The sequence below is a fragment of the Ammospiza nelsoni genome, chromosome 4 (assembly GCF_027579445.1).
Source record: "Ammospiza nelsoni isolate bAmmNel1 chromosome 4, bAmmNel1.pri, whole genome shotgun sequence".
NCBI lineage: Eukaryota > Metazoa > Chordata > Aves > Passeriformes > Passerellidae > Ammospiza > Ammospiza nelsoni.
Genome location: NC_080636.1, coordinates 45464534 through 45487660, shown reverse-complemented (window position 1 = coordinate 45487660; position 23127 = coordinate 45464534). Strand labels below are relative to the sequence as shown.

Below are 23127 nucleotides of genomic sequence, written 5' to 3'. Positions count from 1 at the left end.
TGCCATTCACATCTTCACAGTGCAGCCTTCTCCAAGCCAGTGTCTGCAGAGACACCAACACTTTTGCTTCTTGTTTGGAACATGTCTGGACAATAAATGCTGAAGAGGATGGTGCTATCACCATGCTGCCTTGCCACTGATATTATCCAAACTCTTGTGAGAAAACTGCTTGTGATGACCATGCACCAGAGGAAATCCAAAAAATCTTCCCATCTTTCTTAACATCAGAACTTACTTCCTTTCTAATTCTTGCAGCAGTATTTTCTGCAAGTTGAGACATTTCATCCTGCAGTTTTTTGATCTCTTCTTCCTTTTGTTTCTCCCCAAAGAGTGCCTAAAAGAAAAATAACAAAATGAAAAAGCACTGATATTTCCGTGTGATGCTAAGAGCACCAAGAGAAAAACACACATTGCTCAAAAAACATTTTCTTTTCCCTTTTACTTTTTACACTGAGGCTCAGTAACACTGACACTGAAAACATGTGGCACTAAATGCACATTCTTGTAAATCAGAACCACACAAAGCATTAGTGTCAGTAGATGCCTTTTTCTATTGGGACTTGGAGATTTTGGCTGATCATGGAATTATACAGAAGAAAGCACAAGAACCCAGAGCAAAATTTCCACTTCAGTCTCCTGCAGAGCAAGGAGAAAACAATTTGAAACACAAAGTGTTAACATATATGTATATTAATGTGCATGTTTTTTAATCTGTTCATTAACTGAACATGACTTTTTTTCTTATGTTCATTGAATTTTCTTCCCAGTTTGAAAAATTCAGGATGTTTAAGCCAGAGGAGTAAATTAAGAATTGTCTGCTTGGTTTTGGCTGCTTAAGCCTTGTTTTCATATCAATATTTTTGGCACAAACATTTTTCTGTGATAGTTTAACCACACATTGTATAAAAAAGTTTCTTTTAAGGCCCTCCAATGTCTAGGTTTCTTTGTTGATGACTCTGTACTTTCCTTGTTTCCTATGTCTTGTCTTTAACACTTATAAATTCATAACAGAACCTTCCTTTTTTTTCCTGACACCAGTACTGGATAAGAAACCCTGAACTCTTGTCAAAAAGTTTGGAAGATTCATATTTAGGTACAGTGTTATCACTTAGATGACCTTGATCCAGGCACTCAACATATGCTTTGAAGTTTGTACTGTATGACAAATCTGAGTGATGAGTGGTCACATCCCAGTTTGCTCTCTGTGCATGACTAATTTTAATGAAAGCAGCTAGCTTGTGTATTCTAAATACCCTAATTTCTAGGAAACACCTGACTTACCTGACTTTTTTGCAGGTTAGCTTCTTCCAAGAGCTGTATGCAATCTTGGACTTTGGCAACAGCATCATATGTCTCACTTTCTAGATTGGCAGACTTGGCCTGAAGCTCTGTGATCTGTTCCTCCAGGGCTACTTTTTCTGTTCTCAGCTGTTCAGCATCTTGAACAGCCACACACAATCTACAAGATAGCAGAAATTTAACAATGTGATGGTCAATCAGAACACTGATCCATTCAAACTGAGCTATTAGTAACTATCTATTCATAAATTGCCCAAATTGCATTGTTTTCTGCTTGTTTTTGGACAGAGTGTTTTGAGTTTGGTGATCAATCAAGTCCTGGAAAGAAACAGAATTATAGGAGTTAACTCAGATATCTAATCTCAGAAGATCCTTTGAAGAATCCCAGTGATATCCTGGGATACATCACTGAAAATGTTCTATATTAAACCAGAACAGAACAGACCCAGAAGAAATAAAGTTTTCCTCTGTGGAGGAAACTGAATAACTGGATGTGGGCAATGAAGTTGCAGCTACAGTTTTAGAGAGAGAAAGCCACTGGTAATTTCACAACAGCTCAGGAATTCTCATTTAATTATGATTGTCAGTATTGGCAGGCATGAGAAGGGACAAGAGAGCCTCAGAAGGATTATCTTTGTTACTTCCTAACATGTTTGCCACAAAACATGCAAGGACAGACAACCCCTCTATTTTTGTAGGGTATAAATTTTTGCATGTATCCTGTTAGTAACACACAAGGAGCTCTCTTTACCTTATTTCCAGCTGTTTTATGTTGGACTGCATTTGCTGCAAGCGTTTGTCAGATGCTGTTTCTCTCTCCTGGGCAGACATCCTGTCTTCTTCCTGGAAAGAATGAAAGTATTACTCAGTCCTGATCTGAGCTGAACAAAATAAAGATATAATCACATAAAACAAGCTAGATAACAACTTGCAGTTCATTTAATATCAGCATTCAGAAAATGACTGCCCACTCAGTTGCAACAGAAATTCCTTTCTTAGAATACCTTTCTCTCCAATTGGCTCTGAAGCTTCTCTTTCAATGCCATCATTTCTTCAAGCTTAGCATTTGCTGCCTGCCCATCTATTTTGGCTTGCCTGTATACAAAAAAAACCATTTTTAATAGAGGGGGAAAAAATGGCTCAATTAAAACTTTGTCACAATAGCTGGGAAGAGCAGAAAAATTCCACAATACTGTTCTCACAGGGCAAAAGAGGTTTTCCTCCTTCTCCCTATGTGGCACAGAGAGAGAGGAATACCAAACTCCAAAAGTCCTGTGGGAATTACTTCACAGATTATAAGGAAGGAGTATGCATTGGTTAAAGAAGGACTAGGAAATCAAAAAGTTCAAGTGATTCAATAACTTAGGTATAATTAGTCACAGATATCTTATAGAGAAGTCTTTTGCAGAATTACATTTCACTTTTTAAAGCAACAGGACTAATTAAAACAATCATTATGCACTTTTGAAGAATTCAGCTGATGTGCTGAAGGAGAAGAGGGGAAAAATCCCCAGGAATAGTTGGTGAATCATGTTAATGACTAGTGGCTCTTCATCCTCAGTAGAAAAGTCTGCTGAAAAAAGCAACCCTGCCACTCCTGTGACTTGGGAAAAGAAAGACACAGAGAGCTGCACCTGGGGTGTAACCCAATTATTCAGGCTGCAGATTAGGCTAAATTTAAAAACCAATGACTGACTCTATCATAAAGGTAAAAGTGAGCAAACCTGTCTTAGATTAGCTCATGCAAACTGCAGCACCAATGGTCATGAAAGAAGCTGGGAAATATTTCATACTTTTAACAATCAACTTCAACCAAATATTTCTTGTAGAAATACTGATTTTGAATTCAGGGCATACAAGTCAAGAGTACTGTACCTACATGAAAATCTTAAGCAAAATATACAATCCAAGCAATTTTACCCAATTAATTGGATAAGTTAGTTTAGGGTTACAGTTTCTTTAAGATGCAAAAACTACAATAAAAACATTATTCCTAAAGAAATGGTCTTCAGTGTGGGCCCAAAACTCTGACCTTAGTCCATCTGAAACAAGGCATCTTTCTCCTACAAGAAGTACTGGAAATTCAGGAGGACATTAAATTGCCTCCTGCAAAATATTTTAGAAGTGTTGTAAAGCAAAATATAAACTCAAAAGGCAGTGTGAGAAGGGAAAAATAAGAGAAACATAAAAAGGTCATAAATATTAGAACATCTGAAGTATTAACAATGCATTTTAAACAACCAAGTTCAGGGTTAGATAAAATTCAGAGGTCTGCATTTTACAGGCAACAAATTGATTCTAAAGATACAGCTTTTATTCTTTATTGTACACTATATCTTTGACCTAATTTTGGCAAGTTATCTCCGTTTAGGAGCTTTAAGATTCTGAAATGCAGATCCATGCCCCAGCTCTGCCAAGTTTCTTAATTTGTGTGTTTTATCCAGGCCATACAAAGCTAAATTAGCTTTGTATGGCCTGGATAACCTCAATTCTCTGACACACAAGTTGGTTTTTTTTAAATCTACTTTTGCTTTCCTGACTTAGTACTCTATTCCCATAAATCATGAAAAACTATGGAAAACATGCCAAAGGATTATAATTGTCTGCACCATATGTTATATAATCCATGCAGATTACATCTTCATGTTATAGAAGCAGCTGGTGAAAATATTCCAGACTTCCTGGAGAAACACTGCAGCAATTTCTAGGGTCAGACTGAGCTGCTGCCATTAACTTTGGGAGTAAAAAACTGGTTTTAGGGGTGCAAGGACTTCAGGCTGATCTGAGAGGAAGGTGAGCATGTACCAGTGTCTGTAACTAGAGATGGATAATGACTGAATTGCTTATTTTACTCTCAGTTCATAAATCCACTGTTGAATGAAATAAAATTTTAATTTGACATCAACCATCACCAGCTAAAAGAGAAGAGAGACACAGTAAACTGGCATTGAATAGACTTGAGCTGTAAACACAAATAATTATGAAATTTTGTCACAGGTATTATTTCTCCTTTCTCTTGATATACTTCAGGAATGTAATTAACACTTCTTTTGCCTTTAACTTCCACAGAACCTGAGGTTTAGAGCTCTTTATTGATAAGAAGTGAAAGGAAATTTTATTAAAAAAATTAAAACTTGGAAGCTTGTTTGAACATACAAATTTCAGAACTGTAATGAGCAACCACATAACTGGCTTTTGAGCAAACTGTATTCTAATGAAAGCCTATCTTCAGAATTAGTTGTGATGTGATACTGACAATTTTTCTTTTAAATCAAAGGTCAAATGTTGACTGTTTCAGGGAAAAGCTGGACCAAACAACACTAACTGGAAATATGTTACCATATATAACACTAATGATGTCTGGCAAACTTCAGAAACAGCTACTGAAGCCATTTTAACTGTGAGGGTGAAATTAGCTTGCAGTACAAACAAGGCCCATGGCACAGCAGCAGGTCAGGAAAAGCTCCAGAAAAGATGTTCATTATTTTTTTAATCTGCCTGCTTTATACCTCAGCTGTTTTCGTAGCTGCTCTAGTTCCACATCTTGCTCTGTCACAGTTTTCAGAAACTGCTGATTGGTCTGCAAAATAAAGAGAGATTTGTAAGATGTTCACTATAGCATTGAAAATGTTACACATGCCTTACACCGATATAGTAAAGATGGCCACAATGGCAGGCAGCACTCAAAATGCACAATATTCTCCTTTTCTTCCCTCTCACCTATTAACTGCTAATGTTCTTCTTGCTTTTTTGACTGTTGCTAAGAATTGTTTTCAAGCACTTGCTACTTCTAAAATATCTGAGTGCTAACACTTCATTTCAAGACCACCACAGAGTACTTAAAGTAAAAACCTCATCTTGCCCAGATCTATTATTTTGGTTTCACTAAAAACAACAAAATATCAGATGAAATGAACTCAGATAATCAATGAGATCTTTCTGCAAATTTCTGCAGTGTACTTCAGTTTTGACTACCCTAAGTATTTTAACATCAGCAGTGAACACTTGCCTCAATACTGAATCTCATTTCCAGAGCATGGATAAATATGCTGAACAATTCCAACCTGAGCACATCTAGGAAACACAGCTGTTTTACCACAATAAAAAATGTCACTAATTAACATGTCTCCTCACTTCCTATTTTTCAGTTTGTTAGTTCAAAAAAAGGGCTTCATGCTTTATCCCATGACATCTTTATGCCTTTGGTAGCAGATGGTGCCAAATGTTTTTGGGATAATGCAAACAAATGGATTATCTTTATCTTAAATATTGTATTAACTCTTTTCTCTGATGTGAGAAAAAAAGATTTCAGTGATAAAAACAAGATTAGACTGTTAGAGTAGGTTAGGAGTCTTTTTGCCAGTATTCAAAACAAACACTCAAAAAAAATCATACAGGAATCAAAAACAAACTGCCCAGTCAAAAACCTCACCCCTTCTTTCACCTCAATTTTTCAACAAAAAACTACTGGAGAGATTCTATTAGAACTGCTTGTCAATTTTGGAAGGCCTAAGCTAAAGCTTAACTAAGAAGTCTCACAGTGTAAGGATGTGGATAAAGCACTGGAAGGTTATTAGAGCTCAGCAAAATGTGCAGAAAGGTGACAAAGACACTGAAGACAGCAGTACCAAAACAGGAATGGATAAAAATGTGCCAGACAGAGCATATGCAAGAGGGCATAATTGAAAGAAATGTCTCCTTTGTGAAGACACGTGTGAAGTACACTAGCCACATGCTGTAATTCTGAGTGAAGTCTGCAAATTTGAGTGGCACCAGGTATGTGTGAAGGCCTTTTTGCTGTGGTTTTGTACTCTGAGGGTCTATTAGGAAAATAAAGAAATTACTAATTCACTGTTCAGAAGGTTTTACTCACCACGTGCAGTTGGCGAGTCAGCTGCTGGATGCTACTCAGCTGATCCTAAAAAGAGAATTCAGAGTTTCTTATCATTATTACAGTGAGAAGAAGTGAATAATTAGAAAGCTTCGTTGTCACCTGAAAACATTATAAAAAACCCCTATACATGTAGCAGGAAATTCAGTGTGTTTTCATAGATTTCAGCTAGATTGTCTTCATACCCCATGAAATTAGATTTCCTACTGAATTATCTATCTAATTTTTCCTGGGTCACAAACTGCCTCCCTCCAAACCTCACATGCACTTACTATGAAAACATGAAGGGACACATGAACAATGCTTTTAAAGAGTCACACAGACTGTGGTGCTACTACAAGCAGTTTTGCTAAGCAAACTAACAGACTTTGCACCCACTAATTAAAAAATGCCTGTTATGGACATTTTAATTTGTTCTTTGCCATACAGTCCTTATGATGTCCCCTCTCCTCCTTGCCTTCTGTCAACTCCAATTCTACTTGATCTTACCTATTTCTATTTACCTCTGACAGCTGTTTGCTGCTCCTTCATTGAAAGCTAAACCTAAAATAAAAGTTTATTTAACTGGAGAGCTGTTTTCTCTGGGAGATGTTTAAGAATAAAAGGCTGTTTAGCCTCGTTCTTGTCAAGGTGGAATTACAATGCACCAAAAATTTAGTTACTAATAAGGAATGGAATCTGGAAACCCTACAACAGCTACCAATGGCTCTCTATACTCTACTGTGTATGTTATTAGTACCTGAAGATGCAACACAAAAAAATAATTAATAGAAGAAACAGGAGCAGGAATTTGGAACTACACAAAGATCAGAGTCCTCTTAACTACTCCTTGAAATAATTATGAAATTTGACAGAGTACAACAGCTGCACAGACACTTACCCTTTTTCTCAGAAAGGATCACACTACCAAGGTGAACTTAACACCACAAAAAACCAAAAATCAGTAAAAAAATATTTCTGAGGTGAGCTGTAGCTGTGCCCACAAGTCAAGTGTGTTTGAAAATAGAGAGGAAATATTAAAATAATTTGTACATTCTCTCCTAGGAATACATGTAGCAAAGTACATAAAAGTTTCTATTAGTTCTTCACACACTTAGCATCTTTACACAGCTCATCAGAGCAGAACAACTTTTCTAAGAATTTCCTGAAAGGCCTTCCCCAGACTCAGCAGAAGAGAAACAGGCTGCTAAACACAAGCTAGCATTAGACAAAGATTAGTGAACTTAATTTTTTCACCTGTTTACTTCTTTAATGAATAACAGCAAGAAAGGGTGACTGCTTTTCCAGCTATTCAAAGGACAACAGATACAGAAAGACTTTCCCCTCAGAACTCAGAAATCTTAAGCAGCTTTTCCATATGTTTCACCAATCCTGAAGATTTCCGACCGTGCAATTCAAACACAGGATTATTTATATGCACGTGCACATTTTGTGCACACACATATATGTACATGAAAAAGAAAAAAAGAACAAAAAGAAATGAGAATTACACTCTGCTTTTTCCTCTCAGCTATGAGAAGGTGTGTTCTGGTCAGGCGCTCCTGGTACTGCTGCTGAAGCCGGTCGTGCTCCTGGGACAGCGTCTGCCAGCGCTCCACTGCTTGGTCTCTCTCCTAATTTACAGAAAAATATTCTATCACAGCACCTTTGTCTTCACCTGGCATTGGCTAAAAAGACAGGTCTTAACTTCTGTTGTGAAGAAATGCCATTACTATACTTTTCTCTGCACATATTATTTTAAAATTTAAATTCAAGTGCAGAGAAACAGATGCTTGGAAGTTGAAATTCCACTTCCAGTTGCCTTTTCTTTGAAGAGTTCAAACTTTCACAGGTCTTTAAGGTAGGCCTGCAGTATAGACACTATTCAAATACCAAAATTCAATTGATATATTGTAATAAACTGAACAAAATTCACTTGTACTTTTACATTTAGATACTATTTTCTACATCCCACACTTCCCTCCTCATATCTCATTACAATAGTTTTGATTAAATGACAAGTTGCTACAAAAAGCTTGAATTGAACAAAATATTTCATGAGTTGCTGATCACGCATTTGACTTACAGATGATAAAATTACTGACACAAATTAATATTAAAAATTATTTTATGAATCTAGGAAAGAAGCTTCTTCAATCTTTGAGCTCAAGAGGGGCTCAACACAGCCTCAAGGAACTCTGCCTAAATGATTTCTGAATCAAAAAGTAAAACAGCCTCCCCTAATCTGCCAAGGCACAACAAGAGAAATAAAAGAAAATAAATGTCTCATCTCACACACTTGCTTTGCCACACGTAGCTCCTCTTGGAGGGTTCTCACTGTGCCTTCATCTGCAGGAATATCAGTTTCCAGATGCACAAAAGGAAGAGCCTGCAGTTGCTTCTCAAGAGGCTCTTTCAACTCTGCATGCAGCCTGAAATTCAAAGAACTAAGTTCAGCAAGGTATTTCTTTAAAAGGGATTTTTTAACAACTGAAATATACTGTGCCTTCCATCTGTACGTTTTACTTCCTTCCAAGTCAAATTTAAATATAGTCAATTATGTTCTATAAACAAAATGGACAGTTTGAGATAGCGTCACATCTAGGTCTTTTAGTGACATGGTAACATCTCCTCTACCTGGTGCTGTAACCTGTATGAGCACTTCAAAACTCTAATGTTAGGCTCCTGAATTTACTAAGTAGAAGATTTCAAAGATATCAAGGTCCTAGGGAAAAAAAGCTTTTAATGTTTAGAAATCATGAGAAATGGCAGCAGCAACATGGCAGTGCAATTATTTACCTTTCATTTTCCTTGGTGACTTCTTCCAATTTTTTCTTCATCCCACCCATTTGTGCCTGATACAGACATTCAAGAGTTAGCAGTCATTTAAGTAACACAAACTCTGGTAACACTGTCAATTCTGTATTTCTGACTGACATTGTAAAAGATGGACAATTTAATCCAGCACAATACAGGAAATGAAAGTCAATTGATTTTTTAAGGCAAGTCACAGGATGCCACTTGAATTTCATGGCTGCCAAGTCCTGTTACACCTCAGAATTTATTAGTTATTACAGACATTAAACTTAACCTTTTGAAAGTCTTAGGGCTCTTACAGATTGATTTTTAATTAACTCAAGTTTTTAGGCGTAGAGTGGATAACTCATCTTTTATGCTGCAAGCATTTGATGAAAGTTTAGCAATTCACTGAGGAGAAACTCCAGTTATATGGACCAAACCGGCTGTTTTGTTTACTAGTGCAAGGAAGCCATAGCGCTTCTGTTCCCTCCTGAAACTGATCAAGCTGCAAGACTATTTGCAAAATCCTCATGATGGACAGATCAAACCAATTAAATGCATTAAACCAAAAGCAGTGTGGAACTTCTGCATGAAGATCACAAGCAAAAATTGCTTTCTGTGTACCATAAGTTTCAATATCACTTATATTTTCAGTCATGTGAAAGCAAGATGGATCCCACCTCAACCCCCAGGATGACACTGTTGCAATTTGGACAATCTCCCAGCTTTTCACAGAAGCTCTCCATTCATCCCCTTGAGGCAGCCTGCAGTCCAGCAGCTTTGTGAAGCATGACAAAAAGTAGTGCCCATATATTCACTAAAAGGAGAAATTTCCAGTCTGAAATGTAGGGAATGCCCATACCTGATAAAGCTGCAGCTGCTCTCTCATTTCCTCCACCTGTCTTCCATACTCTGTGATGAGAGCTGACAAGCTAAGAAGTTGAAAAATATGATCAGAATAAGTTTTGGAAATGCTGAACTGCTCTGATAATTAACTAGTTTTAAAGAATTTTTAATCTAGAGCCCAGAACAGAGCAGTCACTTTTCTTGAGTTTCAGAATCAAATGAACAAATTTAATCACTACTTTTAAATAATGATTATTAACAACAAGGCTTCTAGATAGCAGAAATAGAACATATAATGGGATATTATAAATGACCATTAATACAATATTAATATTTCATTGGGTCACACAGAATCCCAAATATTAAAAGACTAGACTACAATGCAGAACACTGTAGTTCTACTTCTATACATTCTCCCTCCTAACATTTTCATAACTGCTAGCAGTTCTCTGAAAATTCTATATTAAAAGCTAAGAAGAAAAGCTAGGTTATTTTTGTAAGAGTAAATTACAGTGATCATGAAACCATTTACTGATAGACAACTGTCAGTCGAAGAGTACCAAAAAAAATTTTTAAACACATCCCCCAATTTCAACAGACAGCAGTTACCTGTGTTACCTAGATCTGTGCAGTCTTACCACAACTTTTGTTTATTCTCTCAAAACTTGGACTAGAAATCCCTTCATTCATCTCTCATCCTTTATTTTACAGCTTGTGGCAGTAAAGTCAGTAATTTAATTTACTGAATAAACACAATACCACCTAGAAAGAACTTTTACAGTAACACCTCTACAGACACATGTATACAGGACCTAGTTCACCTGGATATGTACACTCCTGTGAGCACATGACAATTTCCTTCAACTACACTGCAGCATTCCCATTTATCACTTGGAATCAGTTACCTTTGGTCCATCATCCTGGATCCTGATGTGCCATCACCACCAAGGGCATGCTCCTGTAATGGAGTAATAATTTAATCATTAGTAATTGCACATAAATGTATGTGTTCTTAAACTTTCATATGAAACCCAAAACTGTCTGTACTGTAATTTGCACACAATATGCCACAGAATTACTTTCAGGTTTATGTTCAAAAAACCTTGAGTGCTGTCCCAATATGAAAAAATAATAATATTTTTTTTCCTGGACATGCTTTGATTTCAAGCATAATTACATCTGAGGGAAAATCAACTCAATCTTAAAAGAACAATCATGAGTTTGTGTAAGAGCTTGGTTCATTTCCATGCATCTCAGCATCAGGAAAGCACTGAAGCCAGAGCTTCTGCACAAGCTTTCAGACAGGCTTAGGGTACCCAGCACAAAAAGCTACCTCAACATGAGGCCAATCTCTTAGAAAAGTGAAGTAGTGTACAGAATTACAAATCAGGTGCTCTTTCAGGGATAAAACTTTCAGAAATGCACCAAAAATACCACAATCCATTGTTAGGGCAGTTTTTTCTGTTGTTGCTCTGTTGTATGAAGGACCCAAAACAGGGCCAAACAACCCTGAAGTGAGCTGTGCTCCATATTTGGAAAGTTGCTTATCACAAAACACAATCAAAAAATTTTTTACTACTTCCTTGCCTGAGTTCCCATACCTGCTCAGCAGTAATTCCCAGAATCTCACTAGTTTCACAGTGTCCAAGTGCCATTTTTAGCCTCTGATCTGAAAAACAGCACATTTGAGAATCATGGCTATAACACAGGCCTCAATCTAAATAAATGGGACTGGCAGTCAGAAATATGTTTAACAATATAATGCTTCAAGGGCAAAAAAAAAAAAAATTTCTAAAATCCTTCTATTTAGCACAACTGTTTAAAAAAATACTTAAAAAAAACCTATAGGAACTGTACTACTACTACTACTACTACTACTACTACTACTGAATTCCATTCCTGTTATATTCAGTTTTCTTTAAGAATTATTTTTTGCTCTGTTTTGTAAGAATCTGAGTAACACTTTTGTAACTGGAATGGGTAAGAAAGAAGGAAAAACACGTTGGGAATGCAATGGCTGTATTTTGATTTAAACAACTTCTTGCCTATTTTTCTTGCTACACATCCCATGGTTTTTTTTACTAGTTCTAAACTTCTAAAGGAGGATATAGGAAAAAAACAGTGGGCACAGAAAGGAGATAACAGCAAAGGAATGCCAGGAAAGACAAGGGGAAAGTTGCTGCCCTTGCAAGCTACAGGTGCAAAAAGGGACAGATTTTAAACACTTATAGAAATTCACTTCCAACAGTAAAGCATTAAATACATTCTGAAAAAAGTTCAGCATTTACCACAAAAGTATGGAATGGAATGGAATGGAGGATTATTATTTGTAGGTCTGGCTATTAATATTTCAAAAAGAATTCAGGTAAAATTCAACCTTCTTTACAGCTACATATTTAACATGACAAATACTCTACAACATTAAGTATAATACTGGTTAGAGAATCTCATTTCAGATGCATTACACACATTCAGTGTTTTACAACTTTGATTTTACATTTGTGAAGAAAGAGAAACATTAATCCATGCATCAGGCTCAGAGTAGGCCTAAAATAACTTGGGGGCTCAGCTGGCATTGAAGGCAACTTCAAATCTTGTCCTGTGAAAATGTATAAATATATTAAAAAAAAAATAAATTAAACTCTTTGATAGGAAAGGGAAAAATTTTAATTAATAATTTAAATTTTATTAAAGAATAATAAAGTACTGGAATGCTCTTCCCAGGGAGGTGGTAGAATCTCTGGATGTGTTTAAAAATAGACTGGACATGACACTTGGTGCTATAGTCTGGCTAAGGTGTTAGGGCATGGGTTGGACTCAATGATCTTAGAGGTCTCTTCCAACCTAATTATTCTGTGATCTCACAGTGAATTTAGTCTGAGTTCTACTTAGATTCCAAAGACGTACAAAAGAAGCTACAGCCAAAAGAAATATATATGAAAAGGCAACATGTAGGGGCATAGAATATAAGTAAATAAAGTAAGCATAGAACGGAATAGAATGGAATCTTACCCCATTAAGGAGTTGCAGCTGAGCTAATTACTAAAGATTAGGAGCAGGCCTGATGTTAACAGGCCACACCTGTGGCCAACAAGAGCAGTGGTATAAAAGAGTGGATTGGTGGGAACTGGAGCCAGATGGCTGCTGCAAGGAGCAGGGACAGTCAGTGCTCAGAGGAGCTGCCTGTGAGAAACATCAAGGAGGTATGGAACTCTGAGGGTATGGAACCTTTGTAATATAGTGACAACAGCAATGTTCTAATATTTGAAAAAGTATAATTGTTTCATGCTACAGGATAATAAGGACTCTTGCAAAGCCCAAGAAAGATATGGATTTTTGAACCAGGATGACTGTGTTATCTCAGACAGAAGCTTTTCTGCTGTCCTTGGAATCAAAAGTTGGCTTTTCACCTTTGCTAGCATGTGGAGCTTGGTACCCAGTAGAATTCTGAGGTCTGAGTGATGGAGCTGCCACACTGCATGCACTGTGACCTGCTGCTGCTGTGCTGCAAGTTTTCCTGCAGCATTCCTTGGGGACAGGGACATTCCTTGGGACAAAGTTCCTACCCCATCTCCAACTCCCAGGAATATAAACTCAGCAGATGCAAATTTGTTTGGCCAGTTATTTTGTTGCTAACTCAGATGTACTCTGATTAAGTCGTATTAAATCCATCAAGTAACACATAATTAAAAATACCAGTTTTAATCTGTAAAGCAAATTTTGTGAATAATTGGCAAGAGAGCTTTCTAAAGTGTAGGAAATGCCAATCACTTGTTTTAAAACTTTAGAAGTTTAATAATAATAAAATGGTTATAAAAATAGCAATATAATTAGAGTAATAATAATTTGGACAATTGTGATTAGGACAATAAGAACAAATAGGTACAGGTAGTCTGAGTACCTTTTTCTGGGCAAGATAAGCCTGAAAAAGGATGCACATTAACAGAGGATTAACCCTTAAAAACAATAACCTGTTGTTTATAAAACATATTTATACACCTCATCCATGATACATAAATTCCATTCAAACACAGAATTCTGTCTGGGCAGTGTCACTTTCTTCCTCTTAATCCTGAGAGTGTCTTCAGAGCTGAGCAAGGCAGGAAGAAGTTTGTTTCTTCTGATAATGGAGCAATAAATAAATTTTCTCTGCAAGATTTAGGTGTCCTCTGGCTGCTAGCTCAGTGCAAGTACCTCAATCCTTTCTTTAAAAAAACCCTCACATATACAGTTTCTATTTTAACATTATAATATAACCTAAACCACTACTTAAAAAAATTAATACAGCATAACTTTCTAACACAACACATATAATATTCATTTTAATATTTGCAAAAAGCCAATCATAAAACGTGAATTTTTCACACTGTGGTTTCATTACTGTGAAAAATGCATATTTTGACTGGCTTTTCTCAAATATTAAAATGAATATTATATGTGTTGTGTTAGAAAGTTATGCTGTATTAATTTTTTGAACTAGTGTGTTAAATATAGTTGTAGGTTGTAACAAAATGTTAAAATAGAAACTATGCCATGTAGGATCCTTTTTTTTTTAAAGAAAGGACTTGCAGCGAGACAGCAGCCACAGGACACCTGAATCTTTCAGAGAAAAATAATTTATTGCTCTCTTATCAGAAGAACCGAACTTTTTCCTGCCTTGAAGGCGCTGTCAGGGTTCAGAGGAAGAAGTTGACACTGCCCAGACAGAATCCTGTGTTTGAATGGAATTTATCCATCATGCATGAGGTGTATGAATATGCAACCGGTTGTTGTTTTTAAGAGTTAATACTTTGTTAACGTGGATCATTTTTTGGGCTTATTTAGCCCAGAAAGAGGTACCCGGACGTCCGTAACTCTTTGGTTCTATTGTCTCATATTGTCCTAATTCAAATTGTCAAAATTACTATTACTCTAATTGTATCACTCTTTTTATAACCATTTTATTACTACTAAAATTTCAAAATTTTTTTAAAAAGCAAGTGCTTGGCGTTTTTCACAATTACCAAAGAGCCATTCCTACAAAAACACGTGCTTTTGGCCATCACCTCATTAGCCGTTTTAATTGCTGCGGTTTCGCTAACTAAAAGCACTCCCCTCACTGCGGAAACCTACGGAACGCAAACCTTCAAAACCTTCACACTGGCAGCGAATTTAAACCCTCGTTGCCTGCACTCACCCGGCCGCGCCTCGCTCCCGGCTTTCCCCGAGAAAACGGCACGAAGCCCCGGGGGGAAGAGGCCGCTTGTCCGGCTGGGGAGGAGGGAAGGAAACCCGGAGCAGTGCCGGAGGAGGGAAGGAAAGCCAAAGCGGTACCGGAGGATGGAAAGAAGACCCAGAGCAGTGCCGGGGGATGGAAGGAAAGCCAAAGCGGTACCGGAGGGAGGGAAGGCGGCTGGAGCTCGCTGGCGCTGAGGGCGGGACGCGCTCCCCTCAGCCGCCGGGGCCGCGGGGCGGGGGCAGCGGGCAGAGCCGCCCCTCCGCTCCTCCCAGAGCCCGCTCGGTAAGGAGGCAGCCCCGGTACCAGCGGAGCCACAGCCGCTCCAGGGCCCCGTGGAACAGCCTCACAACCGCTGAGGGCCGGGCCAGGCCCGGCCTCTCTCTCCGGGTCGGCAGCGCCGCCCCCGTCACGTGGGGAGCGGCCATGGCGGGGCCCTGGGGCCGGGTGGGAGGAACGCCTCGTTAAACTCTGTTTGCGGGGGGTTGTCTGCTTGCTGTGGGTTAAAGATGGGCTTTTAAACTTCCCTTCGCTGGTTAAAGCTCCCGTCGGCGCTTAAATTTCCCTTCGCGAAGACAATCGGGCTGTGGCCGGAGCAGCAGAGCTCTGCCCGCCGGGGGCTGTGGGCAGGCGGGAGCGGCCGCTGCTCCCGGGGAACCGGCGGCAGGAGGAGAGGACACAGCCCAGGTTGGACTTTAGGAGTAATTTCTTTATAAAAATAGTGATTCGGCTTTGGAACGAGCCACACACTGTCCCTGGAGGTGTTTAAGGAAAGGCTGGATGGCAATGACTGCAAATGAAAGCTCGAACTAGTTGTTTCATTTCCTTGTGTCTCAAACATTAAAAGTTTTCCTCTCAGTCTGTTTTTCTGATGTTAGCAAATCCTCTAAATTATGTAGTGGAGGCCGTTTTGTTTTATCTGTCCTCTTGTTTAATATTTCTGGTGGTTTTGGAAGGTATTTATTTAGATGTATGTGTGAAAAGCCTTAAGCTTTACGAGATGTCAGTGTAATTTGTAACCCTGCAGGTATAAACGCTATGAGAAACGGCATTTATGTAACTATGTTGTTACAGATAGGTAACACTGTTAGGTTTTTTTGTTACAGAGCTAGTTTGTTTCAGTTCTGATGTTTACAAACGTGATTTGGTAATTGACCAAAGTGTGTGTTCTTTTTTTTTTTCCTGGGCAGCCAAAGGGCAATTCATGCCGAGGTGGAATCTGAGATCTTCTTTGACAGAATTTTTCTTCTTCAGCTGTGTAGTACCCGAAGATGGAATTCCTCATTGAGCACACCTGGGATGGTTTGCCTGTGAGCCACGAGCCGGTTTCAATTGGGCTGAGGCCGGATAATGCAGGATTGCTGATGGAAATTCGGGCTCCTTTCTTTAATGAGCCTCCAGCTCCTCCCGGAGAGCCAGGGAAACCTTTTGGTGGGCTCTGGGACTATGAGGGTAAGCGTAACTCTTCTGCAAATATATCTGATTTCTGTAGGCACTGATCTTTCTCTGTATTTCATATGCCTGGTCTTTTTTAAAGTGACTTCTCAATCTGTGATAATTCTTTTTTTTTTTTTTTCAAAACAACCCCAAAACTGGAGTTCAGTAATCTGTGTTGATTTCAATGATTTTGAAGTTGACTTCCTGATCCTGTCAATAGTATATGCACTCAAACTTAGGTTTTGAGTTACTGATGCAGCTTGTGAACTATCAGAGGCTTGACATATTTAAGTATCAAAATAATTTTGTGGTTTATATATATAGATTTAAAAGCCTTTGTGGAAGGAGAAGTGAAATCCTAAAGATCGATTTGACTTCTGCTTTAAGAAGTGGAGTGTTTTAATAATTTTTCCAGCGTTCCTTAGAGGAATAGGAAGGTGTGAAACGCAGAAATTACACCTCATGAAATGCAGTTCAAATTGTACCTAAATGAAATAGGGAAAACTCTCATGGTAGTGCTGGGTGTTTTCTCCTTTCCTGTCCATACTGTCACTTTTACCCATTGCTTTCAGTATTGCAAGAATTTAATATTTCTAGCAGTTCCTCACATCCTGATTATTGAGCTCTTCTGATTCGAGCTCTTCTGATTCAAACTCTACTAAAATTCTCTTTGGTGTTATTATAATAAATATGCTTAAGTAAAAATAAATATATCAGTAATATCATAATTCAAACTGAAATTTTCTAATAATGTCATTGCTGTCAGAAACACTGTTGTAATTTTACATGAGAAACACATTGTAGTTCTATTCTGTGTTCCTGAAATGTGATTCTAATGTCATATGCAGCTTTCAAGTACACCTGGAACAGTAATCCTCTATCCAAAATATCCCTCTACAGGGAAAAACCATTGAAGAGCTAAGTGCTTTCTTATTATTTTGGAGATTTAACAGTTTTAGTTACAGGGTGTGTGCCCTGCTCTGAATGTGTGAGTCTATTTCCCGTCTATTTCCTTTCCCTGCTGCATCAAGCTAAGTGTTTTCAAAACTGGAATTTGTAAAGATAATCAAGTCAGTGCAGCACTTTATAAAGCTCTTTGTGATCACAGCAATTGAAGAGAAGAGCTCCTGAAGCTGGAATTGTGGCACAGCATTTTGAATATTTGGTTTGTAGCTACTGTGTATGTGTCAGTAGTGAGTCAGGCTCTGGCATGGCATAGTCAAAACCCATGAAAGCTGAGTTGTATTAGTGGGATATGAAGATCTCAGGATGTTACGGAATAGTTAATATAAAACACTTGACAGCTTGTTTGTTTGTTTTTGTTAAATTTTCTTGTTTTGATTTGTTTTTTTTTTTTTTCAGTTGTAGAAGCATTCTTTCTGAGTGACAGAAGTGAGCAGTATTTGGAAGTTGAGCTGTGTCCGTAAGTGCAGCACTGATAAAATCCCAAAAGTTAACTTGGGGTTTTATTTTTTATTTTTTTTTACACTTGCAGTTCTGATGCTTGTGAGACACATGTATGGTATGAGGGGGGCTAGGCACAGCAGCTGGCTCAGTATGGGGACTGTACGTATTTGTGGTGCTATAATGCACTAATAACTTGACATAATTTTAGGAAAACTGTGCTCTGATTCTTTGACAGCCATGGGCAGTACTTACTGCTGCTGCTTTCTGGCAGAAGAAAAGCATGGAAAGTAAGTGCTCAAGTACATTCATAATGACTTTTATTTAACTACTTCCTCATCCAAAGATAGTCAATACCTCTTATTTAATTTTTTTTCTCCTCCTTTAACAGGAACAACTTCCTTTGGAGTTTGAGGTGACCAGAATGGAAACCAGATGGGAGGGTAAAGCTCTTCTCCCTTGGAGTTATTTCCCACCATGCACTGACAAGTTCAATGCATTTGCAATTCATGGCTCGGGAGAGGAGAGAAAATATGAAGCACTTTATCCTGTGCCTCCACACCAAGTGCAGGAAGGACAGGAACCAGATTTGTAAGCATAAAATAAACTCTTCTGTAAAAGGGCTGCACTGTTGTTGGAATACTTGAAAAAGCTGATCTGGTTTTTGGATTGAATGCCCTTAATATTATTATACTACTTAGCTCTGGGTCCATGGTGCTGTACTTCATATAAAGCACTGTAGTTAGTGCTTGGTTTCCATGATAGGTGCATAAAAAATGGCACATTCAGTACCATTGGAATCTGCTTTTATCACCTTTCTCATCTAAATCACGGGTAGGTTGTTCTACGTTTCCTTCTTGACTTCAGCTCTTCCTGGAGTGCTGTTTTAGTGATAATATCACCAGATACCTTTCCAGTAAATCTCTTCTGCTCCTCGCCTACTGCTCTGAAAGCTTTCACCTCTACACATGGTTCCATGCTCTGGGAAAAAATTGTAAAGGCAGACTAAACAAAAAAAAAACCAAAAAAACAAAAAAAAAAAAAAAAAATTAAAGGATAGCCCATATCAATAGAAAAAACAGCAAATGTGGATTTTTAAATTGTGCTTTGAGCCTGTTTATTTTCTTTGCCTGTGAGGCTGAGATGGTCTGGTAAAACCTGTTACTCCTGAGCATTTTGTACAAATGAACCAGCTCTAGAGAACACACTATAGCTCTTAAGAAACTTGTCAGACAACATAAGTGATGGTAGGATAAATATTAGATAAATTACCCTTTAAGAAAAAATAAGCTTCTGCAACTGTATATTAAAAAAAAAAAGTCTGAGCTATTATTAATGAAGCATATCAGTTTTCAGTGACAAATGGAAATTTTTATTTTATTTTATTGCACTGGAGAATGGCTGTAATACCTTCTCAGAAGGAATTCTTTCTATATTAACCCTTTCAAAAAAACCCTTGTGTTTTTCAGATGTTGGTAGCAGATGAAATTGTGTGAAGAGACTGTTCCTTGCTGATATCATTACTCTGTTTGTCTTTGCCCTTACAGATAACTACAAAAGTTAGGATTTTGTTTATTTCTCTTTTGTTTGCAGTCATCGTTTGGAGTTTTTCAAAGACTTGAACCTGAAAGAACTAACAGGAGCAGACTGGAAGCAGCCTGAATCAGATATATGGAAATCTCTCACTAAATGAATGGATGGAGGCATAAATTTTTGTAGTGTTGGAGTTGGCTGGAGCTGTGTGGAAACAACTTCCTCATTCTGAGCAGAGGTTGTAGGTACCAGATTAGCAAGGCTTTCCTTGGCACCAAAATCATGGATCAGTCTGAAAATCAGCTGCAAAGCTTGTGGATCTGCTGATTCTAAATGTCTGAGTGGCTTGGACTTTTTAATCTGTGCAAGAGATGAATCTGCTGCTACCAGTGCAGGAAGAAAAATGTGCTGAAATTGCAGCTGTGCTTTTGTGAGAGCTCTGAAGTCTGACAAGGCCAATACCTGGATTGAATTTTTTTTGTTTACTCTAGTTGCTGTATTTTAACTGCTGCTTGTTTGTTTGTTGACTGCTGAAGGAGATCCTTATGTGCCTAGATTTTTTGCTTACAGTCAGGAGGAAGAAAAAATGGATTTTGGAGGCTCAGTACTTGGCCTGCCAGAGGGATAACACTGCCCTTTCCTATATGTTCCTGTGCATGAAGTTTTCTCTTGCTTAATGCCAAAGGGGAAACTTATTCTGTCCCACAGACCTCTCTGTGGAGTGCCTGATGGTGTTTAGGGGCAGAGGATAGATTTACAAAAGGTTTTATGTGTTTCAGGTGAAGATTTTGGGACAAATCATGCTCAGTAAAATCTTTTGGCATAGTTGTGTGCATGCAAAAGCAGGTTTTTTTTCCTAAGGCTTGTCATATCACTTCAAGAATTTATCTCAGTTGTCTGAGAATTTTTTTTGGCATTCCCCTGAAGGCTGGAGATACTCTAGGTGTACATTTTCTGTGTATGGGCATGAGTAATTTTAACAATATTGAATATTAGGTGGCAACATGTAATCTGTAAACCATCACCAGATTTACAAATCATATGTTCCTTCTTTTTGGTCTAGCTTAGCAGCTGCTGCTTGATTGTGGCTGCTGATTTAATAAACACATTTTGATGGTCCCATTTTTCTCTGCTGCCTTTCAGCTTCACTCTAGCTGTAAGTTCTGCCTGAGAAGAAGGGGGGAACATCTGACCTTTGTGGAGAACATCTCAGTGTGGTTAATATCTGAGATAAACTCTGAACTAACATGCTTTGTTTAGCTCTAGATTCCTTCCTTGTACTTTCAGTTTTATAGAACTGTGCTTTCAAATTAGAAGATATTAGATTTTTGTGGTTTTTTTTTCCTGTGGCAGACTTTGGCATGTCAGTGCACTCAGCCATCCAATTTGCTCTGTTTCAATTAGACAGTATAGGTTCCTTGCTGTAAAGTGCCATCTGTTGAAAATTGTTAGTATTGTACCATCAGTTGTTTGGCTTCTTTTCTACCTTCTATCCATGTACAGTTTTCTAAAGAATGACATCAGTCTGAAATAATGAAAAATTCAACAGATATTGATTAAAGTATCATTTAGACATTGATGCCTCAAAGCTGCTTTAAAAGTTTTAGTCAAAACCAAAATGCCATTTGGCAAAACTTTTGGACTTTGTCAAAAACCTGCGTGCAAAGGTTCAAAATGGGTGTACTGCTTTTCTCACAAAGGTTGCTTTCCTCTGAGGAATGATACTTTGTATGTAAAAGATAGTAAATAAAATGTTTATTTTGCTTGTTTATTCCTACTTCAAACTGCTTTGCATTTGACTTTGGATGTAAATTATGAACTTGGAGGGAAATCGATTATTTTCCCCAAATAAGTAATTTAAAATAAAAGCATCAAGCATCGTCCTTGTAGTATGAAATGCAAGTGCTAGGTGCTCCAGAAAGTGGAAATTATGTTTGCACTCCCAAAGACCTTGTTCTTTATGCTTCTTGCCACTAGGTGGGAGAAGAAGGTTGTCTAAACTGTGCCTTGGTGCTGCCAGCCTAGTCGCCCTTACAGATCCATTCCTTCTTGCTGTATCCTTGCTTTAGAAAAAGGGTATTTCAGTCAAACTGATGCTGGTTTATTTTGGTTTACTTGAGACATTTTTGTTGCAAGAAACACTTGTCATCTGTGCAGTTACAGTTTTGATGTTTGCTTTCCTGCAGGGCTATTTTCAAAAGTAATTTTTGAGGCAAAACCAATGGAAGATAAACTCCACGAGGTGCCAGTCAATCTGTAGTATAAAAGTAGTTGTTTGGTGTTCAAATGATTTGTGTTATTCAGGCTTGAATTTTTTTTTTGCAAATGTCATGAATAGTCTCTGGCAAACTTTCCAAAAAGGCTGGTTTGAATTCTGAAGGAATCTATTTCATTTAATAGAGGCTGTTTTGTGAGAGGTGGTGCATCCCTTCAAGGGTGAGGCTTCAGTGGTTCAAACAACCTGCAGTGAAACAACATGAAAAATGTGGCTTAAGAGGGATAGAAAATTTGTTTTCTTCAATACAAAAAATGTAAAAAAAAAAAAGTAAAAAAAAAAGTAAAAAAAATTATGTATAGAAAACTTGAATGGTAATGTTACTGGTAGAAGTGATTTGTACCTTTAGCACAAAGCTGGAGCAACTTCAGCTTCTAAGATTTCTTGTAGTGATCCTGCATGTTGAGGTTTTTTTGGATGCAAAAGCCTTTAACAGGAGTACAATTTTTCTCGTGTCTTTGAAAACTTTAAAATATTTTTTCTGGTATGCCAGGTCAGATATTAGAACTAGGAAGCTCTAATTTCTTTCAGGACTGTATATTTTTTGATTGCTGTAGTTAATACAACTCCTGCTTTATCTGTTCCAGTTATTAGATACATGAGTGAGTTGATATTTGTACTGGCCAGCACCATGATGATAAATTACTGCTGAATGTGATGTTAAGTACTATGTTGCTTGCAGTTCCTTTCTTCAAGGCTGTTTTGTGCCTCTGAAAGGCACAGCCCAGAGTGTTTTGTGTTTTAATTTCTGACCCTGTAAAAATCCTTTGGAAATGTGAATGGCACAGTGCATAATTTGCTGCACATAAAGTTTAAAAGAATTTTTCCCTGGTACCAGGGCAATCTCTAAAGTGGAATTCATTGCATTTAATTATGGCACTTGTAGAATAATGATGCTGAAATTTGATAGTTAACCTGCATTTATTTAGTTGGTGATTCCTTTCTCTTTTTCTTTTGTTGAGTGCTTTGGTTTACTACAGTGTCTCTGAGCAGTGCTTCAGCAAAAGTACGGGGAGCTGTGTTAAGCCTGATTTATTTGCACAGGTTGTATAAACAGCTGTGTATAAACATATAAACAGCCTCAGTGAGATCAATACAACACTCATCATAAACTGTATTGCAGTTACGCCTTTGCCCATCTACTTGTCTGTCTGCTGAAATTAGTATTGTCAGGAGAATTCTGTTCTGTTCAAGCTTGTTTTCATTAGTCTGTTCCTAAACAAGTGGAAGCCTTGGCTGCAGGGGGTCTGTGGGAGGCTTTCCAGCGATGGATCAGGAGGCACTGTTTGTGTCTGCACTGGCTACGAACATACCAAAATATTTTCCTGTTTCTTTTTCAGCAATTATGCTGTAGACTCTCCCAAAGTGTGTGTGTAAATACGATCTGCCAGTTCTGTAGTGTATTTGCAAATACAAATGTATTTTTAAATGTGGTAGACCAGAGCTATT

The 23127-nt window shown here is 37.8% G+C and overlaps 2 protein-coding genes across 5 annotated transcripts in view; one reads left to right on the top strand and one right to left on the bottom strand.

Annotated features, from left to right (window-relative positions):
- The window catches only part of SCLT1 (sodium channel and clathrin linker 1), a 30250-nt gene extending 14988 nt beyond the window's left edge, over positions 1 to 15262 (bottom strand). For both annotated transcript variants that reach the window (XM_059470630.1, XM_059470629.1), the window contains exons 1-13: positions 14991 to 15262; positions 11416 to 11483; positions 10720 to 10772; positions 9831 to 9900; positions 8969 to 9024; positions 8469 to 8601; positions 7681 to 7803; positions 6173 to 6217; positions 4809 to 4879; positions 2304 to 2394; positions 2051 to 2142; positions 1282 to 1459; positions 236 to 334 (exon numbers count right to left, since the gene is read on the bottom strand). In XM_059470630.1, the coding sequence (XP_059326613.1) occupies positions 236 to 334; positions 1282 to 1459; positions 2051 to 2142; positions 2304 to 2394; positions 4809 to 4879; positions 6173 to 6217; positions 7681 to 7803; positions 8469 to 8601; positions 8969 to 9024; positions 9831 to 9900; positions 10720 to 10772; positions 11416 to 11469 (1065 nt within the window). In that variant the 5' untranslated portion in view covers positions 11470 to 11483; positions 14991 to 15262. The remainder of the gene's footprint in view (positions 1 to 235; positions 335 to 1281; positions 1460 to 2050; positions 2143 to 2303; positions 2395 to 4808; positions 4880 to 6172; positions 6218 to 7680; positions 7804 to 8468; positions 8602 to 8968; positions 9025 to 9830; positions 9901 to 10719; positions 10773 to 11415; positions 11484 to 14990) is intronic.
- C4H4orf33 (chromosome 4 C4orf33 homolog) lies at positions 12965 to 22512 on the top strand. 3 transcript variants are annotated; one of them, XM_059470633.1, is made up of 7 exons: positions 12965 to 13017; positions 16284 to 16481; positions 17829 to 17889; positions 17962 to 17988; positions 18109 to 18160; positions 18262 to 18461; positions 19464 to 22512. In XM_059470633.1, exons 2-7 carry the CDS (start codon positions 16301 to 16303, stop codon positions 19561 to 19563), a joined length of 621 nt encoding a protein of 206 aa, XP_059326616.1. In that variant the 5' UTR covers positions 12965 to 13017; positions 16284 to 16300; the 3' UTR covers positions 19564 to 22512. The 3 variants fall into 3 exon arrangements, with proteins under 3 accessions (XP_059326616.1, XP_059326615.1, XP_059326617.1); XM_059470632.1 differs by lacking the exon at positions 12965 to 13017 and adding an exon at positions 15370 to 15716; XM_059470634.1 differs by lacking the exons at positions 12965 to 13017; positions 17962 to 17988 and adding an exon at positions 15370 to 15716 and having other exon boundaries at positions 16220 to 16481.
- The last annotated feature ends 615 nt before the right edge of the window (positions 22513 to 23127 follow it).

Coding starts and splice junctions, on each gene's coding strand:
- C4H4orf33 (XM_059470633.1), top strand. CDS start 16,301: ATGGAATTCCTCATTGAGCACACCTGGGATGGTTTGCCTGTGAGCCAC. Junction 17,890..17,961: donor TTGGAAGTTGAGCTGTGTCC/GTAAGTGCAGCA, acceptor TTACACTTGCAG/TTCTGATGCTTGTGAGACAC. Junction 18,161..18,261: donor GCAGAAGAAAAGCATGGAAA/GTAAGTGCTCAA, acceptor CTCCTTTAACAG/GAACAACTTCCTTTGGAGTT.